The sequence below is a fragment of the Salmo salar genome, chromosome ssa20 (assembly GCF_905237065.1).
Source record: "Salmo salar chromosome ssa20, Ssal_v3.1, whole genome shotgun sequence".
NCBI classification, from domain to species: Eukaryota; Metazoa; Chordata; class Actinopteri; order Salmoniformes; family Salmonidae; genus Salmo; species Salmo salar.
In genome coordinates, this window is record NC_059461.1 from 88,287,216 (window position 1) to 88,298,780 (window position 11,565).

Consider the following 11,565-nt stretch of genomic DNA (forward strand, 5'->3'; position numbering starts at 1 on the left):
CACAAATTATTAATGAACCCACCAGGTACAACCCCAAAGCCGCAAACACTGGCACCCTCATAGATATCATCCTAACCAACGTGCCCTCTAAATACACCTCTGCTGTTTTCAACCAAGATCTCAGCGATCACTGCCTCATTGCCTGCACCCGTAATGGGTCAGCGGTCAAACGACCTCCACTCATCACTGTCAAACGCTCCCTGAAACATTTCAACGAGCAAGCCGTTCTATTCGACCTGGCCCTGGTATCCTGGAAGGATATTGACCTCATCCCGTCAGTAGAGGATGCCTGGTTATTTTTTTTAAATGCCTTCCTCTCCATCTTAAATAAGCATGCCCCTTTCAAGAAATTTAGAACCAGGAACAGATATAGCCCTTGGTTCTCCCCAGACCTGACTGCCCTTAACCAACACAAAAATATCCTGTGGCGTTCTGCATTAGCATCGAACTGCCCCCGCGATATGCAACTTTTTAGGGAAGTTAGAAACCAATACACACAGGCAGTTAGAAACGCCAAGGCTAGCTTTTTCAAACAGAAATTCGCTTCGTGCAACTCCAACTCTAAAAAGTTCTGGGACATTGTAAAGTCCATGGAGAATAAGAACACATCCTCCCAACTGCCCACTGCACTGAGGATAGGAAACTCTGTCACCACCGATAAGCCCACTATAATTGAGAATTTCAATAAGCATTTTTCACGGCTGGCCATGCTTTCCACCTAACTACCCCTACTGCATTCAACAGCACTGCACCCCCCACAGCTACTCGCCCAAGCCTCCCCCATTTCTCCTTCTCCCAAATCCATTCAGCTGATGTTCTGAAAGAGCTGCAAAATCTGGACCCCTACAAATCAGCTGGGCTTGACAATCTGGACCCTTTCTTTCTAAAATTATCTGCCGAAATTATTGCAACCCCTATTACTAGCCTGTTCAACCTCTCTTTCGTGTCGTCTGAGATTCCCATAGATTGGAAAGCAGCTGCTGTCATCCCCCTCTTCAAAGGAGGTGACACTCTTGACCCAAATTGCTACAGACCTATATCCATCCTACCCTGCCTTTCTAAGGTCTTCGAAAGCCAAGTCAACAAACAGATTACCGACCATTTCGAATCCCACCGCACCCTCTCCGCTATGCAATCTGGTTTCAGAGCTGGTCATGGGTGCACCTCAGCCACGCTCAAGGTCCTAAACGACATCGTAACCGCCATCGATAAGAAACAATACTGTGCTGCCGTATTCATTGACCTGGCCAAAGCTTTTGACTCTGTTAATCACCACATCCTCATCGGCAGACTCAGTAGCCTTGGTTTCTCAAACGATTGCGTCGCCTGGTTCACCAACTACTTCTCTGACAGAGTTCAGTGTGTCAAATCGGAGGGCCTACTGTCTGGACCTCTGGCAGTCTCTATGGGGGTACCACAGGGTTCAATTCTTGGGCCAACTCTTTTCTCTGTATACATAAATGATGTCGCTCTTGCTGCTGGTGAATCTCTGATCCACCTCTACGCAGACGACACCATTCTGTACACTTCTGGCCCTTCTTTGGACACTGTGTTAACAACCCTCCAGACGAGCTTCAATGCCATTCAACTCTCCTTCCGTGGTCTCCAACTGCTCCTAAACACAAGTAAAACTAAATGCATGCTCTTCAACCGATCGCTGCCTGCACCTGCCCGCCTGTCCAGCATCACTTCTCTGGACGGTTCTAACTTAGAATTTGTGGACAACTACAAATACCTAGGTGTCTGGTTAGACTGTAAACTCTCCTTCCAGACTCACATCAATCATCTCCAATCCAAAGTGAAATCTCGAATTGGCTTCCTATTTCGCAACAAAGCATCCTTCACTCATGCTGCCAAACATACCCTCGTAAAACTGACCATCCTACCAATCCTCGACTTCGGCGATGTCATTTACAAAATAGCTTCCAATACCCTACTCAACAAGCTGGATGCAGTCTATCACAGTGCCATCCGTTTTGTCACCAAAGCCCCATATACTACCCACCACTGCGACCTGTACGCTCTCGTTGGCTGGCCTTCGCTTCATAATCGTCGCCAAACACATTGGCTCCAGGTCATCTACAAGACCCTGCTAGGTAAAGTCCCCCCTTATCTCCGCTCACTGGTCACCATAGCAGCACCCACCTGTAGCACGCGCTCCAGCAGGTATATCTCTCTGGTCACCCCTAAAGCCAACTCCTCCTTTGGTCGTCTCTCCTTCCAGTTCTCTGCTGCCAATGACTGGAACGAACTACAAAAATCTCTGAAGCTGGAGACTCATATCTCCCTCACTAGCTTTAAGCACCAGCTGTCAGAGCAGCTCACAGATCACTGCACCTGTACATAGCCCATCTATAATTTAGCCCAAACTACTACCTCTTCCCCTACTGTATTTATTTATTTTGCTCCTTTGCACCATATTATTTATATTTTATCTCTGAACTTTCTTCAAACTACAAATCTACCATTCCAGTGTTTTTCTTGCTATACTTTATTTACTTTGCCACCATGGCATTTTTTTGCCTTTACCTCCCTTATCTAACATCATTTGCTCACATTGTATATAGTCTTATTTTTTTTTTTTTCTACTGCATCATTGATTGTATGTTGTTTTACTCCATGTGTAACTCTGTGTTTTTGTATGTTGTCGAACTGCTTTGCTTTATCTTGGCCAGGTCGCAATTGTAAATGAGAACTTGTTCTCAACTTGCCTACCTGGTTAAATAAAGGTGAAATAAGTAAAATAAATAAAATGTGTTGTGATAATTGCGTTGTGATAATTGCGTTGTTTTCTGTTCATTCATATGCCTTGCGTCCGTAATATATAGGCCGAGACAATGAGGAGACAATGGCATAATAAATGTAACTATCCGGTTTTATCACAAAAAACGGATAGCATCCTCTGCCCGGTGAAGTCCACCAAGCATATTGCATGAAACAGACAGTTACATGACCTACAGGTTTAAGCAAGTTCATGTTTCAGACATTTTCGGACCACTGAACTACTATTGATTTAGAACCACAGAGAGTTACCGCAAGTGCCAAAGAAAACAGGAGCTGCCTTCACTATTCCAGCACCATTTCAACATCATCAAATTACCTCTGCTTAGTCTATTTAAAAAAATATATATATTTACCTTCATTTAAGTCAGTAAAGAACAAATTATTACTTTCAATAACAGCCAAGGAACAGTGGGTTAACTGCTTTGTTGAGGGGCAGAACGAGAGATTTTTACCTTGTCAGCTCAGGATTTGATCTTGCAACCTTGCGGTAACTAGTCCAACGCTCTAACCACTAGGCTACCTGCCGCCCCAATTCAGTCAAATACAGTGACAACTAAAAGATACCAAAAACTATTTTGTCCAATCAACATAAGCTAAATATGTGGCTGTCCATGGTTCTGCGTGTGTGCATGCAAGTAGAAAACATGTTGACTCACTCTACTTGTAGAGAAATACCAATGCCTTCCTCCTCTCTTTCATATTGATGAAATAGTCTCTCAGTCTGTCATACAGTACAAGCTTCTATATTTTGTTGTCCTAGGCTACCTGGCTAAAATGATTACTCGCTAGCCTAACTTCCTTTCATGGGCAACGTTAGCTAGTTAACATTAGCCTTCTACATCTAGCTACCGTACATATTGAACTTCCATCCTCTTAGGCCAGGGGCACAACAATGTAGGAATTCATTGTTGGATCAGAATTTGGCGTTATAATCATTGTCCAGTACGGAGAATTAAGTAAAACCACAAGTCCAAATCCCTATCTCCATCCATGGCTAATTTAGGAAAGGGACAATTTTAGCTCGCTAGCTAGCCACCGGAGGACAACAACACAACGAGATGCAACAATTCAAGTTGTTTCTGTTAAACATTTGATAGAAGAGACGCCAAATCCAAGATGGCTTCCCTTGACACATCATCGTCTAGAATGTCATTGTATGATGTTTAGCCCGAACCATGAAAAACAGCCCCAGACCATTATTCCTCCTCCACCAAACTTTACAGTTCGCACTATGCATTCCGGTAGGTAGCGTTCTCCTGGTATCTGCCTAACCCAGATGAATCCACTGGACAGCCAGATGGTGAAGCGTGATTCATCACTCCAGAAAATGTGTTTCTACTACTCCAGAAAACCAATTTCATGAAACTGCTGACAAAATTGCTTCCAGAGGCAGTTTGGAACTTGGTAGTGATTCTTGCAACCGAGGACAGACGATTTTAACGCGCTGCGTGCTTCAGCACTCGGCAGTCCGGTTCTGTGAGCTTGTGTGGCTTCGAGTCTGAGCCATTGTTGCTACTAGATGTTTCCACTTCACAATAACAGCACTTACAGTTGACCCCATCCCCCTCCCCCCCGTCCCCGTCCCGTCCCGTCCATCCGTCCGTGGTGGTCTGCGAATCAACAAACCTTCTGGCTAATTTGCCATGTCATGCTTACAAAAAGAACGTTTTCTAAAACTGCATATCTAAGGCTCTGGTCTGTCCTATGAGTGAGGGTAAACGGTAGGCATGTTCTCTGCTATCCAGTTATGTTTTCATTATTATTTTGGGTAGAGTGGAGTTTTTTTTGGGGTGGGGGTTGCGTTCTGGGTGGATCAGGTAAAATATATACACTAACGTTCAAAAGTTTGGGGGTCATTTAGAAATGTTCTTGTTTTTGAAAGAAAAGCTGATTTTTTTGTCCTTTAAAATAACAACAAATTAATCAGAAATACAGGGTAGACATTGTTAATGTTTAAATGACTATTGTAGCTGGAAACTGCTTATCTTTTTATGGAATATCTACATAGGCGTACAGAGGCCCATTATTAGCAAACATCACTCCTGTGTTCCAATGGCACGTTGTGTTAGCTAATCCAAGTTTGTAATTTTAAAAGGCTAATTGATCATTAGAAAACCCTTTTGCAATTATGTTAGCACAGCTGAAAACTGTTGTTTTGATTAAAGAAGCAATACAACTGGCCTTCTTTAGACTAGTTCAGTATTTGGAGCATCAGCATTTGTGGATTCGATTACAGGCTCAAAATGGCCAGAAACAAAGAACTTTCTTCTGAAACTCGTCGGTCTATTCTTGTTGCTAAAGATCTCGTACAACGCTTTGTCCTACTCCCTTCACAGAACAGCGCAAACTGGCTCTAACCAGAATAGAAAGAGGAGTGGGAGGCCTCCGGTGCACAACTGAGTAAGAGGACAAGTACATTAGAGTGTCTAGTTTGAGAAACAGATCCCTCACATGTCTTCAACTGGCAGCTTCATTAAATAGTACCCCGCAAAACACCAGTCTCAACGTCAACAGCGAAGAGGCGACTCCGGGATGCTGGCCTTCTAGGCAGAGTTGCAAAGAAAAAGCCATATCTCAGACTGGCCAATAAAAATAAAAGATTAAGATGAGCAAAAGAACACAGACATTGGACAAAGGAAGAAAAGCGTTATTGACAGACAAATCTAAGTTTGAGGTGTTCGGATCACAAAGAAGAACATTCGTGAGACGTAGAAAAAATTGAAGATGCTGGAGGAGTGCTTGACGCCATCTGTCAAGCATGGGGGAGGCAATGTGATGGTCTGGGGGTGCTTTGGTGGTGGTAAAGTGGGAGATTTGTACAGGGTTAAAGGGATATTGAAGAAGGAAGGCTATCACTCCATTTTGCAATGCCGTGCCATACCCTGTGGACGGAGCTTAATTGGAGCCAATATCCTCCTACAACAGGACAATGACCCAAAGCACAGCACCAAACTATGCAAGAACTATTTAGGGAAGAAGCAGTCAGCTGGTATTCTGTCTATAATGGAGTGGCCAGCACAGTCACCGGATCTCAACCCTATTGTGGGAGCAGCTTGACCGTATGGTACATATGAAGTGGCCATCAAGCCAATCCAATTTGTGGGAGGTGCTTCAGGAAGCATGGGGTGAAATCTCTTCAGATTACCTCAACAAATTGACAACTAGAATGCCAAAGGTCTGCAAGGCTGTAATTGCTGCAAATGGAGGATTCTTTGATGACGGCAAAGGACACAATTATTATTTCAATTAAAAATAATTATTTATAACCTTGTCAACGTCTTGACTATATTTCTTATTCATTTTGCAGCTCATTTCATGTATGTTTTCATGGAAAACAAGGACATTTCTAAGTGACCCCAAACTTTTGAACGGTAGTGTATTTTACTGAAGGGAGGGCCATCCATTTTCATTTCTGAGATCTGATTTTCTCCATGTATCACTCATTATAAATAACGTGGAGTCCCTAAAATGTGACAGGGTGTGCTCTTATAATCCATAGGATTAAGTGAAGTCGTTTTTAAATTCCTTGCAATTTAACCTTTATTCTAAATCAAAATTTACACCCCAAAAAATATCTCCTATTAAAAGCGTTTCCTGATGACACAGTAGTCACTTGTGGTTTTCTACCTCACCAGACTTCTGCGCGCTTTTTACGCGCACAAGGTACAGTAGATATCTGACTCCTTCAATCTCACAGGGGGGTCCAACGTCAGAGTAGTGTTTAAAACGCAGATTATTCCTTGGGCATGGGGGTCAGTGTAACGCATTTTGACTTGAGTTATTGGTTTTACCCAGCACTCTGTCTTGTATTCTGCACCATGGCGAACTCTTAAACGCTGTACTTTTGGCTACTACGCTGTATTTATTCCGCCTGCCCTAAATCTGACAAAGATCTAACCCTTCGAAGGGTTTCAAACTCACTTTATTTTTATTTTTTTAAAGTCAACGAAAACCTACAGCAACTCGCGCTTTGGAACTCTGTGGAGACGCCATTTGGCAATGACATCGCTCCCGTGCGCTCTGTGCATAATATGGATATGTCTGGTCTGTCATTCGACGGGAACGGGATTTATTTACCAGTTTCCCGGAGTGACTGGTCAAAGCGTCAACTCGGAGCAGAGAGCGACCACAGGTTCACCAGGCAGCGGATCAAACATTCACCTCAGGTGAGCACACCATGACGCACGGAGAGAATCCATTGTGAGGATGGACAGAATTTGCCAAAATGAAACATAATTTATTTACAATGTCACCATTGATAGAGAAGTGTTTATTGTATGACTAAAACGATTGATTATCAGCCCTGGTATCAGATTTCTGGGGGGAAAAGGGTAAGAGCTGATGCTTATTGTAGGATTTACATCTTCTATAGTGGATGAAGGGATGAATTAAATAAATACAGGAGACGTTTTTAGAGTATTTAACAACCTTACATTGTGACCTGTGTTAGATGTTATGATAACAAGGTCCATATGGTCTGTCTGTGATTACAGGAACTGGTGCCAGTACAATGTGTTGAGGACCGTAAAGTGCCAGGTGCACAATGGGACAGAGACCATGGTGCAGAGAGTGTTCCAAGGCTGCCGCTGGCCAGGACCCTGCACCAAACTCATCAGGTAGGACTGGACCAGACGACCCCAGAGTCCTGTTTTGATATAAATGCCATCTTATAGTGTATATAGTAGCAATAGTCCACATGAAGATGTTCCTGTGTTGACCCTGTCCCTCCGTCAGCTACAGGACCGTGGTCAGGCCGTCTTATAAGGTGGCCTATCGGCAGGTCACAGCTCGGGAGTGGAGGTGTTGTCCTGGGTTTGTAGGGGATGAATGTCGAGAAGGTGAGAATTCACACTCATAATCATGCCCTCTGTCTTTCTTCACCCTAATGTAAACCCATATAACCCTCTATCTTTCCTCGCCATAATATAAACCCATATAATCAGTGCTGAAGTGGTAAATAAAATAGGTGGGTAAACTCTGATTGCCGGTCACAGTGAAAAAAGTAACGCTTCCTATACTTTCAATGCATTTTCTTTTCTCTCAAAAGCCTTATAAACTGTTGGGAAAATAAAAAAACGATGGAAAACTGTGTTTACTTGGCATTTATCCTCCACTACACCACTGGTTATAATCCTCTACCTTTTCTCCATTTCCTCAGGCGATAATCTTAGTTTGGCAAAGCAAACATTGTAAAATACTGTATGTATTTGGTCAGAGTAATGTTTAATATACTGAGGGAAGGTCTTTTTAAAGGTGTTAGCCAGTTGATGTTCTATGGAGACTGTAACAGACTGTAGCAGGAATACGTACATAAAGACGTTACCTGCTACGTGAGTGAGAAAACGTAACTATGGGAAGTACTGTAGCTATGGTCACCTGCTGGTTGATATACTACTACATTACTGTAGGTTTGGGAACTTAAGGTGTGTTGAATTAAAGGTTGGGACTAAGGAGCCTGTTTTTCATTACATTTTAGGAACATGTTCCACAATAAAAAAAAAAGGGGGAGTTGAAAGGGCTGCTGAGGTTCTGCGGTTGTGTACATGCTCCTCAGGCTTTTAATCAAGATGCTTTTGTGTCTGAGAGAGAGAGAGAGAGATGAGGTTGTCAGCTATTGTAGGCGCAGGAGATTGGCCAAAATGAAACATAATTTATTTACAATTTCACCATTGATAGAGAAATGTTTAATGTATGACTAAAACGATTGATTATCAGCCCTGGTATCAGATTTCTGGGGGGGGAAAGGGTAAGACCTGATGCTTGCTGTTATTGTAGGATTTACATCTTCTATAGTGGATGAAGGGATGAATAAAATAAATACAGGAGATGTTTTTAGAGTATTTAACAACCTTACATTGTGACCTGTGTTAGATGTTATGATAACAAGGTCCAGATGGTCTGTCTGTGATTACAGGATCTGGTCAGTAGGAGCAAGAGATGTTTCTCTTACTCTCCCCCCTCCCCCACCCCCCATATTTCCCCATTATAGTGAAAGGGTTGAAAAATAGGCTCTATGAAACATATAAAAACGAGGTAGAGAGTCTTGTAAAGCGTGAGGCCATAGGGAGGCAGGGCACCACAAAACTCAGGCTCCCAGTCCAGTAAAGAGAGGTTGGACTGGGGGGAACGACTAGACTCCCTGCCCAGTAAAGAGAGAGGTTGGACTGGGGGGAACCACTAGACTCTCTGCCCAGTAAAGAGAGAGGTTGGACTGGGGGGAACCACTAGACTCCCTGCACAGTAAAGAGAGAGGTTGGACTGGGGGGAACCACTAGACTCCCTGCCCAGTAAAGAGAGAGGTTGGACTGGGGGAACCACTAGACTCCCCTGCCCAGTAAAGAGAGGTTGGACTGGGGGGAACGACTAGACTCCCTGCCCAGTAAAGAGAGGTTGAACTGGGGGGAACCACTAGACTTCCTGCCCAGTAAAGAGAGAGGTTGGACTGGGGGGAACCACTAGACTCCCTGCCCAGTAAAGAGAGGTTGGACTGGGGGGAACGACTAGACTCCCTGCCCAGTAAAGAGAGGTTGAACTGGGGGGAACCACTAGACTCCCTGCCCAGTAAAGAGAGAGGTTGGACTGGTGGGAACCACTAGACTTCCTGCCCAGTAAAGAGAGGTTGAACTGTGGGGAACCACTAGACTCCCTGCCCAGTAAAGAGAGGTTGGACTGGGGGAACCACTAGACTCCCTGCCCAGTAAAAGAGAGGTTGGACTGGGGGGAACCACTAGACTCCCTGCCCAGTAAAGAGAGGTTGGACTGTGGGGAACGACTAGACTCCCTGCCCAGTAAAGAGAGGTTGGACTGGGGGGAACCACTAGACTCCCTGCCCAGTAAAGAGAGGTTGGACTGGGGGAACCACTAGACTCCCTGCCCAGTAAAGAGAGAGGTTGGACTGGGGGGAACGACTAGACTCCCTGCCCAGTAAAGAGAGGTTGGACTGGGGGGAACCACTAGACTCCCTGCCCAGTAAAGAGAGAGGTTGGACTGGGGGGAACCACTAGACTCCCTGCCCAGTAAAGAGAGAGGTTGGACTGGGGGGAACGACTAGACTCCCTGCCCAGTAAAGAGAGGTTGAACTGGGGGGAACGACTAGACTCCCTGCCCAGTAAAGAGAGGTTGGACTGGGGGGAACCACTAGACTCCCTGCCCAGTAAAGAGAGGTTGAACGGGGGGAACCACTAGACTCCCTGCCCAGTAAAGAGAGAGGTTGGACTGGGGGGAACGACTAGACTCCCTGCCCAGTAAAGAGAGGGGTTGGACTGGGGGGAACCACTAGACTCCCTGCCCAGTAAAGAGAGGTTGGACTGGGGGGAACCACTAGACTCCCTGCCCAGTAAAGAGAGGTTGAACTGGGGGGAACCACTAGACTCCCTGCCCAGTAAAGAGAGAGGTTGGACTGGGGGGAACCACTAGACTCCCTGCCCAGTAAAGAGAGAGGTTGGACTGGGGGGAACCACTAGACTCCCTGCCCAGTAAAGAGAGAGGTTGGACTGGGGGGAACCACTAGACTCCCTGCCCAGTAAAGAGAGGTTGGACTGGGGGGAACCACTAGACTCCCTGCCCAGTAAAGAGAGGTTGGACTGGGGGGAACCACTAGACTCCCTGCCCAGTAAAGAGAGGTTGAACTGGGGGGAACCACTAGACTCCCTGCCCAGTAAAGAGAGAGGTTGGACTGGGGGGAACCACTAGACTCCCTGCCCAGTAAAGAGAGAGGTTGGACTGGGGGGAACCACTAGACTCCCTGCCCAGTAAAGAGAGGTTGGACTGGGGGGAACCACTAGACTCCCTGCCCAGTAAAGAGAGAGGTTGGACTGGGGGGAACCACTAGAAGCGGTCAGCTTGACTGAAAACAGAGTGGGAGGATGTGGAATGTATGCCCAGCTCTCTGGTCTCCAGAGTTTAGTCTACTAAATATACCTTCACACTTTGGCAAGCACCACACTCACTTACTGCACACACAGAGCCTTCAGAAAGTATTCATACCCCTTGATTTATTCCACATTTTGTTGTGTTACCAGCCTGAATTCTAAATTGATTTTTTTTTAAACACTCACTTCTCTACACACAATACCCCATAATGACAAAGTAAAAACATGTTTTTAGACATTTGAGTCAATTTATTGAAAATGTAATACAAAAAATATCTAATTTACATAAGTATTCACACCCCTGAGTCAATACACTTTAGAATCACCTTTGGCAGCGATTACAGCTGAGTCTTTCTGGGTAAGTCTCTATAAGAGCTTTGCTTTCTACAATATTTGCACATTATTCTTTAAAGAATTCTTCAAGTTCTGTTAAGTTTATTGTTGATCATTGCCATAGATTTTCAAGCCGATTTAAGTGAAAGTGTTACTAGGTCAGTCAAGAACATTCAATGCTTCCGAGTGGCGCAACGGTCTAATGCACTGCATCTCAGTGCTAGAGGCGTCACTACAGACACCCTGATTCCATTCCAGGCTGTATCACAACCGGCTGTAATTGTGAGTCCCATAGGGCGGCGCACATTTGGCCCAGCGTCGTCCGGGTTTGGCCGGTGTAGGCCGTCATTATAAATAATAATTTGTTCTGAACTGACTCTCCTAGTTAAATAAAGGTTAAATAATACAAACTTTAAAAAATGTAATCTTGGTAAGCAACTCCAGTGTATATTTGGACTTGTGTTTTAGGTTATTGTCCTGTTGAAGGGTGAATTTGTCTCCCAAAGTCTGTTGGAAAGCAGACTGAACCAGGTTTTCCTCTAGAATTTTGACTGTGCTTAGCTCTATCCTGTTTCTT

General features: G+C 44.7%; 1 protein-coding gene across 4 annotated transcripts in view; it reads left to right on the forward strand.

Moving 5' to 3' along the window:
• Nucleotides 1-6,486: 6,486 nt before the first annotated feature.
• Nucleotides 6,487-11,565, forward strand: part of LOC106581516 (collagen alpha-1(XXVI) chain) — a 78,330-nt gene continuing 73,251 nt past the window's right edge. For 2 of the 4 annotated variants that reach the window (XM_045704077.1, XM_045704076.1), the window contains exons 1-3: nt 6,489-6,950; nt 7,278-7,400; nt 7,519-7,622. In XM_045704077.1, the coding sequence (XP_045560033.1) occupies nt 6,784-6,950; nt 7,278-7,400; nt 7,519-7,622 (394 nt within the window). In that variant the 5' untranslated portion in view covers nt 6,489-6,783. Of the gene's footprint in view, nt 6,951-7,277; nt 7,401-7,518; nt 7,623-11,565 lie in introns of all 4 variants that reach the window. The other 2 variants (XM_045704079.1, XM_045704078.1) reach the window with 2 other exon arrangements.